Raw genomic sequence first — 16794 nt, forward strand, 5'->3', positions numbered from 1 at the left:
CAGATCCCTGGATGACCCCTTACCTAGAATTAGGCCACCCACCAAACCGAACTTGGTGGATGTGATCAAGAGTTATTGAAAGTCGAGGTGAATTTTCTAAAAGGCTTTCCCAAATGCCCCATCCCATTGATGAAGGTGCTTATTGAAGGACACCCTTACTGACTCAGTGAGGAGAGCAGGTCTCCGGCCTCTCTGGACACACGGCACACCGGGGGGGCTCCACCTGGGGCCTGCAGCAGCCTGTCTAGGCTGTGGCGAGCAGAGGGAGGGCCTTCAGAGGCCACGAAAACCCAATTTAGAGAATCACGATTATGCTCACTCATTAGAAATGCACTTTTCAGCTTCTTGGAGAAGCCACTTGAAAGTCACCTCCACTTAAAACCCTTGGCTCAGCAGTTCATTGTTTATTATCCAAATCTATTAAAATCCTGGGTGTAACTGATGATGAAATTCTCAACCAACCGTTCTGTCTTCGTAGAGTGGGGGTGGGGGGAAAAAGTCTCAACACGTGAGTCTATTTGAAATCATTTTATGAATTTTAATCATAGCAAATGTGTTTTAACAGTAGTCATAAAATCAACATTACCACATATACAAAGGACAAGACACCAGTTTGGCATACAAAAATACCATATATTAAAATTGGGTTCATTGGAAAAACTCAGGACTTGCTAAGACACCATCTAGAACAGAGAAAGCAAGCAAGAATGCTTTTCAGACATTCAGATTTATAAACAGCAGCTTGATAACCCCTTTACAAAGTCAGTACTTGGCAATATTTGGACATTTTCTACGCAGCCCAGCAGCTCATTTATCTGTAGGGCCACCTGGCCCTTTAAAAAAGAAAAGCTCCTAAAATAAATAATGCACGTAATTGTAAATGACACACATGAAGTACTTGAGTTTGCCTCTGAGCAGCATTAATTCAGCCACTGGCCTGGAGCATTTGTTATCAAGAGGACTGAGGAACCCCCCAGCGGGGTGGAAGGAACGGGAAGAGCCTGTGCAGCGGTGGCACAGCTTATGGTGGGAGTTTTAACTGCCCAAGCTGAAACCAACCTCCCTATTTGCATCTATCCAGTGAGGCAAAGATGAACAAGTGGTGGAATAAAAAAAGATGATAAATGGAAAACAACCAGAATAGAGACGAAACTGCTTTTCAGTGAGTCATCCCAGCAGCAGTCCTATACTCGAGTCAGGACAGGTCCACCGGTCAGAGGGTGCTGGAGTTGGTACAGAGCTGTACTGATCTTGGCAATGGACTCTAGCAGCCTCTGAAATTGGCTGCAGTGCTGACCGCCTAGGAAAAGACAATGGCATAGGATAGGAAAAATGGAGCCTCCCTGGACCCGCTCTTCAGCTGAGCGCCCATTCTCTAGGTCTTCAACTTAAGCCTTCTGAACTTGTAAGAGGTCCAAGCGTTTGTTACTTCATCCTGGAATGACAGACTGTGTGCTGGACCATTTCTAGTTTTTCTGTGCTTCCTTCTTTAGCTGGGTTCTTCCATGACTGACCTTCGTTCAGCTCCTGAATATTTTGTTTTGTAGCTCTAAGCCTGTTACAGATTTTCCTCCCTTTATTCAAGTATTTTGATACTGGGCTTACCAGCCCACCCACTGAGAGGCACTGAAATTCATTTCGCCACCTCTTCCGGAGAATCTATTCTGTCGTTGGGTTGTCTCATCCAGGAAAGGCCTACCAGGAGCTTTCTGAAGTATAGACGATACCAGCTACAATGCTCTCCCACTGTTTCAATACACACAATATACCAACCTGCTCCCCTTCCAGGGGCATTTGACTCCTCTCTTTCCTTCCTCTTAGAGCCTATGGTCCTCTCCACCACATACCCAGCTATCTATTCCTGGATTCTCTAAAAGCAAATAAATTAAAAACCGAGTGCTCCTTGTTAGAATAACCCAATAACTCACACCCTAGGAAGGTTACAGATTTCCACATTGCCACATCTACATCTCATTGTGACGAATTTAGAGCAATGTTCGAGAAGAACAGGGACCACAGGAGAGCACCCCCTCAAACACAAAGAAAATGCAGACTTCAAGAGGCCTGTCAGTACTCTGCTCCAAGCATTATCAAGTGATTGTCCCCTAAAATGTCATATGATTCGTATAAAAAACCTTACATTAGAAAAATAAAGTCCAGCTAAAAAGATGAGTGTTTTCAAGCACCACTACATTATACATGATTTACATCTAGTGGGATTCCCTAGGCAGTGAGTCCTGGAAAAAAAAAAAAAAATCACTGGCCCAACTGAGCAAGGAGACTTGTGCAGAAAACTTGGAGCCACACTTCCAGAAATCACGGTGGTCTACTCTTGACTGCTGGAGCAGAGTCAAAAAAATAAAAATAAATAAAAAATAGGTCATTGGAAGACAGAAATTAAATGCCCCAATTATGTTCTTCCATGATCAATGACTTTCCAATAAAATATATACAGCAGAACCCACACCTTCCTCCATTTGAAAGGTCACAAGTCTTAGACACTTGCAAAGGTAGTTGGTTCGACATAATTTCTTACATGTTATGAGCTGCATACATGAACATCTAAATTCAACACTGTGTAACCCACAAACTGGTAGACATGACTAACATTTTTTACTCCAATTACTTATTAGCTAAATCACATGCATATATACATTGTGAATCAACAGTGCCAGGAAAAAAAATTCAATGGCTTGAATTTCCACTTATTTTTTTTTTTTTAGAAGTGTTTGAGGTTTTAACAAAATTCAGCAACAGATCATGGCTTTTTAACTAGACTACCACTTCCAAAACAGTTACCGAGTCATCCTGGCTATTTCGTTCTTCTTTTGAATTTGTTTTGGTAAGGATTACCTTGTGGGTGACGTTTCACTGAGAATGACGGAAACGCCAAGGAGCAGCTTCTTCATCTGGGTCAATGATGACAAAACTGACTGATGACATTTCTTGTGAGGAATAAAATGCTGACTGGTTGACAGCATTTTTCTAAGACAAGACAGAAATTTAAGTCTTTTCTGTATCACTCCTCTTATACCAGTAATTTTTGGACATCTAACTTCCTCTTAAATTTAAAGAAAAAGCAGCACTTTTTGCAAAAATTAAAATATTATTTTTAAAGTTAAAAGAACAGTCTTGTCCACTGACAAATTCCAGGGGGGAAAAAAAAAACGAACTCAATTTTCTTTATTTGAAGAAAAGAGTTTACATTACACTTAGTAGAGAATGAAAAGTAGAGTCATCAATGTCTACATAGCATATTTTCAAATAAACAGACAGGAACTCTTCCTTTCAAATAAAAATTAGACTGAAATAAATACTATCAGAAAGTGTCTGATCTTGTTATAAAAATATCTCAAAGTAAGTTTTCTTCTCTTTACTCACTTAAAAAGAAATTCTAGTAGTTTTAATCACCCCCAACTCTTTAAACTCCATTGGCAATATTTTTTACTGTTTTAAAAAAGTGCCTTTGTGCAAGGCTTCCAATCTTCAATTCCTTCAGTGATAGCTAAAATAAAAACCAAACAAGTCTAAGACAATGTCAAATCTCACTCTAAAAATAGTACCTGTTTTTTATACTGGCATCTGAAAAATGATGCTCATCTATGCCTACACCAACATAATGACATGCTGGCAGACATCAAGGGCAAACAAAAAAAACTCTTACCTATGAACACTGCAAAACATGCTTAATCATATATTTCGCATCTTACTAATGTAGTGCACGAAGTTTGGGTAAGTCGTTGGAAGTGAGGAGTGATTTCATTTGGCTTTTGTTCCCGTGTGACATATACTTTTTGGCCACAAGATCCAACACAATTTCATAGTACAGGTCATGCACAGCTTGCAAATCAAACGTTTTACAACCACTGTCTAATTGCTATTTTTGGCCATGAGATTCACATGCAACTAATGATCCCAGAAAAGGGGCTTAATAAAGCACTCCTTAAGCTTCACTGATCATTTCTTGGCCCAAAAGTATCTAAGTAATAATTTCAAAGGGCAATCAATGAGTTATTACTGTCAGACTTGAGATCTTTTTAAGCCCAGAAAGGAAAATTCTTTCCTCCTCTGCATGTTACTAGACAAGCCCTCTCCTTTGTCTCACATTGTTAGGCTATTAACAGCTTAAGCCAAGATCCCGAGGCACACCTACCCAGAACCAGGCTGTTCAAATGGTAGCCATTAGCCACAAGGGGCTATTACAATTTCAATGACTTAAAATTAAATTTAAAATCCCAGTTCCTCAGTCACCCTAACCCCAGTTCAATTGCTCAACAGCCAATGTGGCTAGTGGCTAGGGCACTGGACAGCACAGGCTACAGAACCATTTCCATCATCATAGAAAGTCCTATCAAACAGTGCTGATCTATAAGGTCCCACGTGCTGCACCAGTACTGGAGTTAACCTTTAAGGGACATGCTCTTTAAGCCATGCAGAAGATTAAACTTCATTATATTTTTAAAAAATACCTTAGAGCTTTCTTAGCATAAAGAACTGATTGGAACTGAGAACTGATTTGCCTTTTCATCACAATTTATGCCCCAGGTCATCATACAACAATTTTCCAACGACAATGCTTTTTTTGACGGAGGACTTGGCTCTGGCGTTCCATTTTAAGCATTCTCCCACTGATGGCAAGATCATTAATGATGAAAATTCATGCTTATCCTAGTTTGTTATTTAAACATTCATGAGCTTTTACATATAAGGGGTGGTAGGGATCAGTGTTTTGCCATTTTAAAAATCCAGATCACATAGTGTGACTATTTTCCTTAAATGTCTATACCCATCCCTAAATCAACCCTACTGTTTCCCAGAGAGGTAGATGCTAACTAAAGTGAATATATAACTGTGAAAAAAAAAAATTAAAGCAATAGTTGAGTTAGTAAAGGATAGTCACCCATCCTGAAGAGGATCAGACCAGTAGAGGTAACAGGCCCCAGAGAAGAGGCAAGCGGCAAGCGGACTCGGCACTGCCAAGTTCTCGACTCCCTCTTGCTGTAGGACATTGAAAGCTGCTGCGAACCTATGTGGGCCTCCATTAGCTCATCGACAACGTGAAGCCTGTGCCAGAGGTTGCTTTCAGCCCTCACTTTGTGTGCTTTTAGTCTTTTCCGTTGTGATATCTCAGTGATGCCCAACTACGGATTCTGGCCAATGGTGTTACTGGACTTTTGTCATGTTGGGTAGATGGGTTGTTAATGGGTAAGTTGGTGAATGCCAGAAGAGGCCTGAGCAGTGGGATGCCAAATAGAATTTTTATAGGCTTAATGATGCTTTGATGCTCTCTATCTGGTGGGCTGAGACGTTAGGCACGCTCACTCACAGGAGAAAAGCTTGTCCTAATAAGCAGATGCACAAATAACAGCAGGCAGAATCCATTTCAACAGTGTAAGAGATGTTTCTTACTTCAATAAGACTTGCATTAAAAAATTCTGATTTTGGTTATCGTTAACTTAAATGAAAGGTCAAGAATCTATCATAGAGCCGATTAATAGTGCACTGCTTAATTGCAGGTCTAGCATGGGATTGCTTTTAATATAAAATTACGAGGCCATTTTTATTCTAGGGCTTTGACTAAGAAACACAGGGACTGTATCATCTCACACATTAGTGTCTATATATAACCTACTTAACAAGTAGAACACTACCACATACTACACTACAGGGTGGGTCATTTCATACTGTACATAAATGTATGTAGAGATCACTCACAAAATTAATTGGAAGATGGCATGGCTTAAAATTGAAAGGGTAAAGTCCATTTGAAATGCAGCATTCTAAATGCAACATTTCACTTTTTTTTTCCCCAAGAGAAACAGAAATTAGGTCAGACATGCATTACAGCAGCCTGGGAGAATTTCAGAAACTGATGCTACCCCAACAGTAGATTATGTTACATAATAGAGGATAGTATTCAGCTAATGATACCTAAATTATTTATACCAAATAAATCCTAGGTTATTTGTTGTATAATATCCAATAGCTTATACAGTAAATTGGCATTTTAACCTAATTTCTAGTTTGCACTTTCAAATGAACTTCCTAAAGGTCTTATGACAAATTGGAAAGACTTGAAAAACCCAAGTTCATATTTTCATATAGAGTCCTTGTGCCAGTTAACCAGTGTTAGCTTCGTACTCTCTATATATTGTTTTCTCGCATTAATTCCCTTACACTATTGTGCATTTTGTTTTGTTGCTTGAAAGTAACGGATTGAATATAAATAAATTACATCTCAATCTTACAGGGCTATTTTCTAGCTCTGCTTTTTGGAACCAGCCACTGCTTATCTTTCTCCCTCATTTTCAATGATTCAATTGAACATAAAAACAGATACATTTATGAGCAGAATCCTTATCACATACCACTTGCTTCAGGAATTCCATTTAAAAAATGAGATGAGAATTGTAAAGCTCAAAGCTATTTCTGAATGCACACACACCCAAAGACAGGAATTTATCACTTAGTTCTAGCGAACCTTTCTTCATGAGCATCTACAAACCATTACATTTAAGAATATTTGAGAATTTATGATGAACTGGACCATTTAAAACGGAAGGCGAATTGCCAGTTTACCTTGTCACTTTTCTCAATAAAAACATTTTGAAATACAAGAGATTTTCTTGCTTACACCAATAAGAAGAAACAGGAATTCTAAGTGGTTTACCTTCTAGAACAATATCTTTGGAAAAACAATCGTTGCCTGCCTATTAAAATGCATGTCCAGGGTTTGCCACCAATTAACAGTATTCACAATACCACAAACTGGGAGAAATTCACTCTTGTTACTCTCCATTTTTGCCTCTATTTCCAGTACAGTGCTCAAATACACAGGAGAGTGTTGCAGGTGGACATGAACATGATATCTCACTGGGAAATCTTATTCCCAGCATTCTTGCTGAACTTAAAAACCTGAGGTAAATCAAATTAAACATACACACATACACACACACACACAAATACACAATATTTACATTTTAAATTCTTATTTTGTGAGATGGCTTGAGAAAAACTGGCATACAGGTTTCCTGTGGGATCAGGCATTCCTATTCTTACTCAGTTTATTGCTCCCCAGTGGGCTTTCCGTTTAATAAACACATCGTGAGCTCTAATTACAAGAAAAATAAAGGTACACAAGAAAACACGACACGCTGGAAACACTTGTTCAAATATTTCCTTCGGAACACCACTGTCCAGTTTACCTTATTCTCATTTGGTGCAATTCAAAATGTATAGACAGTCTTAGCAACTCAAGGAGGATCGGATTTCATAAAAACAAAAAGGAAGGAAACCAGCACTGCCTATCTTGACTGCATTTGCCCATGGAGTCTCGGGCTTAATTCTACTTGTCTACACAGCATCTGTTTTAATCTACCGCATTGAGAGAACACATTGTATGCACTTGTACAGCCTAACGTCTAAGGGGAATAGGTCTACCTTGTAACGTGGTTTTGCAAATCATAAATTACAGTCCGCCTAGTAAATGATTATGAGGAGGCATGCAATCATCTTCAAAGCCGTCGCCCTCAGTCCTCGGAACAATGAGCCGGTGTCTTGCCAAGTCAGACCTTCCATTGTGCCCTTCAGGTCTGTCTCCGGGTTCAACCGAGTGGCAACCGCGGGGCTCGGCACCCAAGGGCCAGCAGTACCCCTCCCCATCTTCTCACGACGGTCCCATCACCAACACCTGCTCACCCCTAAGTCGGCACCCACGCGAGACTCTTCCGCGCTGCGCCCCCCTCAGCCGCAGGAGATCACAGTGAAGCGCTTAGAAATGCAGGACATGTTGTGCAGAACGATGCCCAGCAGGAAGACGAGGACGCAGGCCACCAGGATGACCGTGCACACGCCCGACCAGGTGGCGCTCTTCACCGCGCCTCGCCGGTCCTGCTCCTCCGCCGCCGCCTCCGGGGGCGCGGCGCCCTGGAGAGGCTGCTGCTCGGCAGGCACGGTCACCACGGTGACGGCCTTCCGCTGCGCCCCGGGCAGCAGGCGGCAGCCCAGGTCTCCGGGCAGCAGCGTGCGCTCCTTGGAGAGGGGCAGGGGCAGCATGTAGCACCCGTTGCTAGGAAGTTTGATGAAGACCGGGGTGTGCTCCGACGCGTGCGGGATGGCGATGACGGCCAGGACCGCGGGGTCGTCGGGGAGCTGCGACACTGAGAAGCCCGGGGGCAGCCTGGTGACGCCCCGGCACCAGGGGCACCGCACGTCCTTCTGGCTCGTCCTCATCTGCTGGAGGCACACCGAGCAGCAGGTGTGTTTGCAATCCAGCAACTTGGGCCTTCGCCGGGGGCTGTAATAATTGAAACAGATCTGGCATTCCAACAAGGAATCTTGGGAGAGCGTCTCCATCCTGGCCGAGGAGCAGGGCGGTCAAGGCCAAGGTGAAGGGGGAGGAGCTTCGCAGAGTCCGGGGCCCCCCGCTTGCCTTCGAGTCTTTCCAGCACCAGGTTGTGATCCCGAGGCTCACAGGTACACAGCATACGCATCGGTGTTCATTTCTGAAGGACAGGAAAAACGCAAGCTGAATTATTTTGAACAAGCTGAAATTTTAACATATTGAGCCGATTTGTACCCCGGCTCACGTCTTGACGCCAGGGCAAAAGCGCATGATTTTCCCACTCATGGGACCATAGGTGTTCAGTAGTGGCCAGCGGAAGGGAAAAGGAAGCTGTCTCAGACAGCTCATCATAGCAAATACTTTGCTCATTTCTAAGGAAATGAATACTTCCAAAGGTGTATATTAGCCCCCATGTTTCATAAAGAGGGAGTCGTGTTTCTGTTTTGTACATTTCCAGACCTGGGGCTATTCAAAAACACCCTGCAGAAACTCGTTCCCAAAATTCGTAGCCTTTCTTAGAAGTACATGTCTTTCCTTAGATCCTCTGACTGACCCTTTTTGCCTCCCTCCACTTACCCTCCTGCAAGTATTAACTGCCAGATTCAGGCAACTTCACAAATTCCAATGATTCGCATCACTAGCTTGCTCACGTTCTACGGGTTAGGACTGCTCCTCTCTCATGGGTAACTAAAACGATGCTGCAAAAGCAGCACACAAAGCCATTGTACCTCTTCTCATTTGAACAATGTAATCCTTGACAACTGGTTTTAAAAAGCCAAAATCAAAAACAAAACAAAAGCACAAAGCAAACCCAATAGCAGCAATGAACCTAGAGACATCAGGGGTCACAAAGGCACCAACGGTGTCATTACTACCTTTCAGGCAGTTCTTTTAATTTTACTACTATTTAAGCTTATTCCAAGTAACCCAAGGAAAAACAAATACTCCTATTACTCAGCCTTAAAAAGGAATAAGTCCTGATATATGCTACTGCCTGGATGAATCCTGAGGGCATCACGTTGAGTGAAAATAACTTAAACAGAAAGGGACAGATACTGTATGATTCCACTTATATGAAAGAGCTAGAACATGTAAATTCATTGAGACAGAAAGAATGCAGGGAGAGAGGGCAGGGGGATTAGAGTGTTAATGCGTAATGGGTAGAGGGTACCTGTTTGGGGTGATGAGAAAGTTCTGGTAATGGATGGTGGTGAGAGTAGCACAACACTGTGGATAGGATTAATCTCCCTGAATGGTATCCTTGGGAGTGGTTGAGATGGAAATGTATGTTATATACGTTTCCACAATTAAAAAAAAAAAGAATGAAAAACTAAAGATAAAGAAAATTAAATGCAACACATGTTCCTGGAAAGGACCTAACAATGCAGGAGAAAAGCCTCAAAAGGATATAATTGGGACATCTGGAAAACAAAAAAAAGGAGTATAGACTATAAACTTTATATCAATGTTCAATGTCTTCAACTTGATAACTGCAGTTAAGGTGATTACATAAGTGAATATCTGTATTCTTAGCAAATGTACATGGAATCTTCTTGTGTTCAAGGAGCATGATGTATACAATCTATCCTCAAATGTTCAGAAGACAGATGAAAGGGGGATGGGTGGGTAGATGGGTAGGTGGATGGATAGAAAGATATGGCAAATAAGGCAAAGTGTTAAAATTGGTGGATCTGGGTTTGGGAGTAGAGTTCTCTGTAGAAGTTTTATACTATTTTTGCAACTATCCTCTAAGTTTGATATTATTGCAATAATAATTATTGCAATAAGAAGTTTAAAGGGGAAAAAAAGCAGCTACTACTGATTTCTGGATCATAATCAAGTATTATTCAGCAAAAGGTCAGAGAAGATAGCAGGTATCCCTTGAGGAATAAATAATACTGTTTGCTTCCCCATATCAACGGGAGGCAGAGTAATTTAAGTTCAACTTAATGAAGGGAAACCTTTTTAGAGTTTCAGTGATGTTTCAATATCTTTTTCATTTTGAAAGTATCCAAATTATATGTGCCTCTGGATGGAGCCGCAATGACTCTGTAAAGACTTACTCAACTACTGCTACAGAATAAATGCTACACCCAGAGGTAGGAACTAATAATGAAGAGAAATATTCCCCCACATTTTTGTTAAAGAGTGAACTTTCTTTCTTCCTTTGTAAAATTAAGAATGCACCCTCCAAATGATAGGTGATTTGTTAAAATAAAAAACAAGAATGCAGAAAAAAATATGCCAATTTAAAGGCAAAAAAAAAAAACCCGGTAAATTAACAGCTACAATCAAAAGAACATTTTAAAATATTTTAGCCATATTAAAAGCTACTAAATTATACTAATTTTAGTAATAAAAGTAAAATCTAGTAACAATATTCAGAAAAATTCTTGCCATAATAAAAATGTATCTATCCACTAACTCAAGAAAGACTCATCTTTCTACCAGGCACGAAGCTAGATACCATACAATATAAAGATGAATCTAACCCAGATCCTACAGTTCAACAATGTACAGCTGGCTAAGAAGAATGAATATATTTTATTTTTCATTCATTGATTCATTCAAACTTTCAAACATCTACCATAGTCAAGTATTATGGTACTAATTCTTGTCCTGAAGAACTAAGATCTTGCCACTGTCCCAGCCTTGAGGTGGGAGCTGGACGTACTTAAATAATTATAGAGTACAAAGTATCATATGCCATAAAAGAACTGAAGGAATCAGAGACATCTTAGGGGGAAATCTGGATTAGACAGGATTTAGACCCGTAAAATCAGAAGCCAGGTTATATTCAGGTTAAGAAAACAGCATGAGCAAAGGAAAAGAGGTGAGCAAATAGAGAGAAATATTTCTGTATTCTAGCCTTGACTCTGGTTTGACACGGGCAGCAAGTGCCAGGCCGAAGATCTGAGGTTTCATGGCAGGTGATGGGAAAACACCAAAAAGGGTAAGAAAAGGAGAATATTCATCAGGACAGACTGGAAGTACCTGTTGGGAGGCTATTATAGTATACCATTAGGTGAGAGGCACCTGCGGTAAATAGCAGCACTCAGGATGGAGAGAGAAAAAACTGTTGAGAGTTCTCACGGACGCCCAATAGGACAGGGCTGTGTATATCATCAGGTAACCAGAGGGAAGAAGTCAAAGTGAAGTCTTGCGAGGGCAGGAACGGGGACCACAATGGGAAATACAGTGAGCTCTGTTTAGGTGACATTCTATTTGAGGGGCTAGGAAGATAGATTATTCAGGAAGATACTAAGAATCCAAAAGATGCTGAACATGTGGGGCTGTTACTGCAGGGAAAAGTCGAGACGGGCCGTGATAGATAGAGGTGTCATCCACTGAGAAGAGGTAGCAGCCGAAGAGAGAACACAAAGAGGAGTGACTCTTAGGAAGCACATCTCGAAACCCAGTAGGAAGGCTGATGGGGGCAGAAAGAGCAGGAGCTCCAGCGATGCATTCCAGCAAGCAGGCAGGTGAGTTCGAGGGTGACGGCTTCAAAGGATAAACAAGGCGATGGAGAAGGAACGCTGAGAACACTTTCGCGTTTGGTACCTGGGAGGTCACTAGTGTTTGTGAGCGCTGGAGCAGAGCGTCAGGGCGTGACAGAGAACCCAGGGATGCTAGAATGTGAGTATTACAGAGCCCCCTTCGATGTAGGGTGAAGTAAAGGGTAGGATGGCAGCTTAGAGGGAAGAGAATCAAGAAATGCTTTTTAAAAATATTTTATAAGTTAGAGAACCATAGAATAATGGATGGCAGCACTAAGAGGGTGGCATGAAGGGCTGAAGTGAGAGTTCAGACGTGTTGAGGAAAGTTCAGTACCCGGTACCTCTTAACAACAAAAACAAACAGCAAGCAAGCAAAGAAACCAACTCAGGGGAGCCCATGTGGCTCAGTGGTTGAGCACTGGCTTCCCACATACGAAGTCCCAGGTTCAATCCCAGGTTCAATCTCCAGCCCCAGAACCTCAGGAAAAAAAAAAAAAAAACGCCTGCCCATGGAGAGAGACCAGGCCACAGGGAGATCTGAATGTGCACATGCATGCATGTGTGGGGAGATTGACTGCTTTGAACTATTTGAACTATGATGGACACAACAAACTTGGTAAAAAAGCAGATTCCTGTAGAGGGCTTTCCTGAACAACAGCATCCAGGAAAACTCCCCTCAATGCAAATGCAGTCAGGGACAAAAATGTTTCCGGACACCAATACTGAAAAACAGTGACCACCAACGATTTATTCACCTTCCCTTCTAACAGGGAAAGCAGCCTAACAGAGGGAAGAATAGGGACCTCAAAGAATCCTGGGTTCCAACCCTAGCTGTCACTAACCAGCTGACACATGGGCAAGCCATTGAACTGCCCTGAGCCTGCCCAACGGGGAAGACGGAGTTTTGGGGAGCAGGGGATAAGCGTGTACATATGCCATGGAAGGGCCCAGGAGGGGCTCGAGTGGTTCTCTCCCTCCTCCCCACCTGGCGAGTGCATGTGTCACCAGCCCAGAGACACTTCTTGGTAATCACAGGACGGCCACAGAGCAGCTTGGGAGGAGGACACGTGCTCTCTCCTTGGCCGTACCCCAAAACCTGTCACACCACCATTTTTCAACAAAGCCAACATGGCAATTTTATTCATGAGTTTATGTTCCAAGTAATGTTCAATTAATTTGAGTTAAGCTCCCTTAAAATTAGATTATACTACTCAATTTCCAACCCTGTCCAAGCGAGGTCCAGACCACGTTACCAGGCTGAAAACAGGCAGAGAAAACAGTTCCCGCATTCAAGGCTCTACCACTCGAGCCATTTGACAGCAGGCTCTCTGGCTCAGAAACGGATTTGTTTGCTATTAACCCAGGTTGTACTGCATTCCAGTTTATTTTCTGGAGCATGATTAGTAAGGATGGTTAGTTAAGTAAACAGAAGAAAAATTATGAGGCTATGGACTGAAGCTAATGATGAATCATTTCCCCCTTTCATCATCAACACAAAAGATGTGAGTCCACTACAGAAGCAAGGGAAAGGAAACAAGGTCCCCTGAGATTAGAAAACTCAAAATTCCTTGTCAAGTGTATATGGAAGCACATTTTGGTGACACTTACGTTTGGTGTCCTTTTCCTTACAGGATCAAGAGGTGATGCTCAAATAAAATGTTTTAAATGGAAAGCACTTGGTAGAGCGCAGAAGAACAAGGATAGACTAAATTATATTGGAACAAGTTTTAATACCATTACAGTTTATTTGGAAAAAAACATAAAAAGATCAAAGGGAAAATCAGACCACACAAAGAGAAACAGTGGCTAAGGGAAGGCACTTTCTAAGTAATTATGAGTTACAAGATAGAATTTATTTTCAAATCGACCTTCAAAAAAATGATACTTAGTTTCATAAATAATATAGTCTGTACAATATACTGACAAAAGGTATTCTGAACCAAAAGCCTTGAGCAGTCATTGAACTTGACACTAACACGTGACTTGGTTTAAAAATATTTTTAATCCCTTCATAAGACTTTCATGCTAATGTGCTGGAGGTGCAGTTAATGTTGGGGTTTAAGATATATTTAGGGGATTTGAATCTCTGGACTGACAATGTGATAGCCAGGTCCTGAGCCTCAACAGACTCCAGCACCTACAATCTGATTTATTGGACTTACCACACTCAGCTAAGATGGAGTTGAAGAAGGACAACCACCACACCATGGAGCCTAGAGTGATTACAACTGAAAATGGGAGGATTGCATCCAGCATCCATGTGGAATCTGAGCCTCCTCTTGACATAGAGGTGCAATGGACACAACCAATCCAATGTCCACATAGAAGAGGTGGCATTGGATTGGGAAAAGTGGACATGGTGGACGAAGGGTATGGGGAAAGGCAGGAAGAGATGAGAGGTGGAGGCGTCTTTGGGACATGGAGCTGCCCTGGATGGTGCTTCAGAGGTAATCACCGGACATTGTAAATCCTCACAGGGCCCACTGGATGGAATGGAGGAGAGTATGGGCCATGATGTGGACCATTGTCTATGAGGTGCAGAGGTGCCCAAAGATGTACTTACCAAATCCAATGGATGTATCATGATGATGGGAACGAGTGTTGTTGGGGGGGGAGAGAGGGGGTGGGGGGGTGGGGTTGAATGGGACCTCACATATATATTTTTAATGTAATATTACAAAGTCAATAAAAAAAAATATTTTTAAAGATAGATTGAGCTTTGTGTATATGGGTGGAGGAGTAATTTGGAGGGAAATGTCAGTCATCAAAAGTATTTAATGATGTGTGTCACAACTACTGTTTTGGGGTGGTGGATATCTGATGATTTGGGTAATTTCAACATCCATATATTTATGCAAATAAAATTTCTTCTCTTCCTAAACAATATAATTGTATGCACCTTTATAGAAAAGTATGGTAAAGTGTTTCCCATGAATTTAGGGGGCTATAAAATAGCAAAAGTGCCCAGCATTGGATTATCATTTCTGTGGCTTTTAGAAATCCAGGCATATGAGCCTGAGAATAAAAAAGTCAGTGTCATAAATAATCCAGATGGTTTTACTCTGCTTATACTCTTAGGAATCCTCCTGTTTACACTGCGCTGGCTACATTAATTGTGAAGCCTGTCTGTGAAATGGTGGCGTTATACGATATGGATTACATCTGGTTGACCCTGAATTGTTCCATTTAATGGTCTCTATCAGGGTCTTAAATTTAATGGCTGTCTTTGAGAAAAATCTCAGAAAATTAGGTGCTGTGTTTTCTTCTTCTGTTTAAAACAGCATGTCTTTCTGAAATAGGCCATTTACTGAATTCTTCAAAAAAATATACATATTTGAAATGGGATTAAACAAAATCATTATAATTCCATTGAATTTGGTATTTCAGTTGGCAAAACCACTTAGGTTGGATCTTGGGGAAACACCCTGATTAGTAGCAAGAATGGGAATGGCCAGGCTGGCGACAGATGGATCACTGACTTGGAGCAGTCATTTCGGGGCACAACTGCTGGATACATTTATAGTCCAACTGATGTAACTATGGTCTTTGTTTTAATGGAGAAAGCAGTGATTCCAGGACTTTGACAAATCTCAGTTGAGAATTCCATTGGTCCAAGCTCTCATCCTTGGGCCATTTCTCCTCCCATGAGCATCACAGACTGCTGTATTTGATGATGCAAAGAATCCAGAGAAGGGGAACTGCCATTTAAAAGTGTTGAATGACCAAGGGTGCAGAGAAAGGGAGTGAGGTGGCAGTGCTGGAAGCAGACTGGCCTCGGCAGAAGAGCTGGCAGGGTGGAACAGAGGGAGAGCAGCAGGGCAGCTAGAATGCCAAGGTCAACGCAGGGACTTGCCACACAGCCACAGGGACAACTGAGAGCCAAGAGGCCCAGCCACAGCCTCGATGGCACCCCCATCTGCCCACACCAGGGGGGCCAAGGGCAGACTTGTGCCAGAGCTGCCGCAGGGCCACGCCAATCCTGATGCTACAAACACACAACTGACCAAGCAGCTGAAGTTGAACTGACCCACAGGCATGAGAGATGTATTTATTTACCATTATTTAGCCATTTCATTTAAGTCTTGGTGTTACTACCCAAAGTAGAAGTAAAATGGATTTTTCCCCCTTCCACTTTGGTGATATGCATTTAAAACCAAAGTATACTGGAATCAAGAAAATGTTAGGACTTAAAGTCCCAATTTCAGTTTAGATTTGTCATGAGTGATGACAACCACTGTTTTTGTGTTAATTATCAGATGACCAATACCAGTAGAAATCCAGAGAGAAGGATTATAACTGATGCTGCCCTTAAGCAAATCACCTCTTTCTGAGCAGCAATTTCCTCACTTGTAAACTAAGGCATCTAGACTAGAAGATTCCCTAAAGAACCTTCCATTAAAAATACTCTATGTTCTATGCTATGCATACCCAACAGATCATTTATAAATACATTAGTGAACTCACAAACATGCACAATTACATGAGAGAGCAGGCATCTAAACTAAATGGGAGATGGAAGATTAGAAATTTCTTCCTTTTATGCCTTTTGTTCAATGAATGAGTCCAGCCAGAGCTGACATCCTAACAGATACCGCCGCATTTTTTTTTAGCAGCGAAAGGAAAATTATTTTATATCTAAATCAATGTCCTTCCCAGCTGATGAAAGACATCCTTATTACCCAAACTTGTTCCCAGTGAGGGGAGTCTCCACTCTCTTTTGAAGAGAGAAGCCTCCTGGCCATTGGACCAAGGTCCATCCTGACAATCAGTCACACTGCTTATCTCTACTTGCCCATCCCCCAGCAGTGGTCAAGAACAAGATGCCAGCAGTCATAAAAACAGACAAAAGGGATGAAAGACTGCCAGGGGATGCCCAGGTTCCGGGGACAGAAGGGGTGATAAAAAGGGCCACCTGACAGAAAGACAGGCAGAGCAAATGGAAAACGACCAATC

At 41.9% G+C, this 16794-nt stretch overlaps 1 protein-coding gene across 4 annotated transcripts in view; it reads right to left on the reverse strand.

The window, feature by feature from the left end:
- Positions 1 to 517: 517 nt before the first annotated feature.
- Positions 518 to 16794, reverse strand: part of RNF152 (ring finger protein 152) — a 73775-nt gene continuing 57498 nt past the window's right edge. For all 4 annotated transcript variants that reach the window (XM_012519715.4, XM_004478666.5, XM_012519717.4 and 1 more), the window contains one exon: positions 518 to 8504. In XM_012519715.4, the coding sequence (XP_012375169.1) occupies positions 7744 to 8355 (612 nt within the window). In that variant the 5' untranslated portion in view covers positions 8356 to 8504 and the 3' untranslated portion in view covers positions 518 to 7743. The remainder of the gene's footprint in view (positions 8505 to 16794) is intronic.

Source organism: Dasypus novemcinctus, chromosome 16, assembly GCF_030445035.2.
Source record: "Dasypus novemcinctus isolate mDasNov1 chromosome 16, mDasNov1.1.hap2, whole genome shotgun sequence".
In the NCBI taxonomy this organism is placed as follows: domain Eukaryota; kingdom Metazoa; phylum Chordata; class Mammalia; order Cingulata; family Dasypodidae; genus Dasypus; species Dasypus novemcinctus.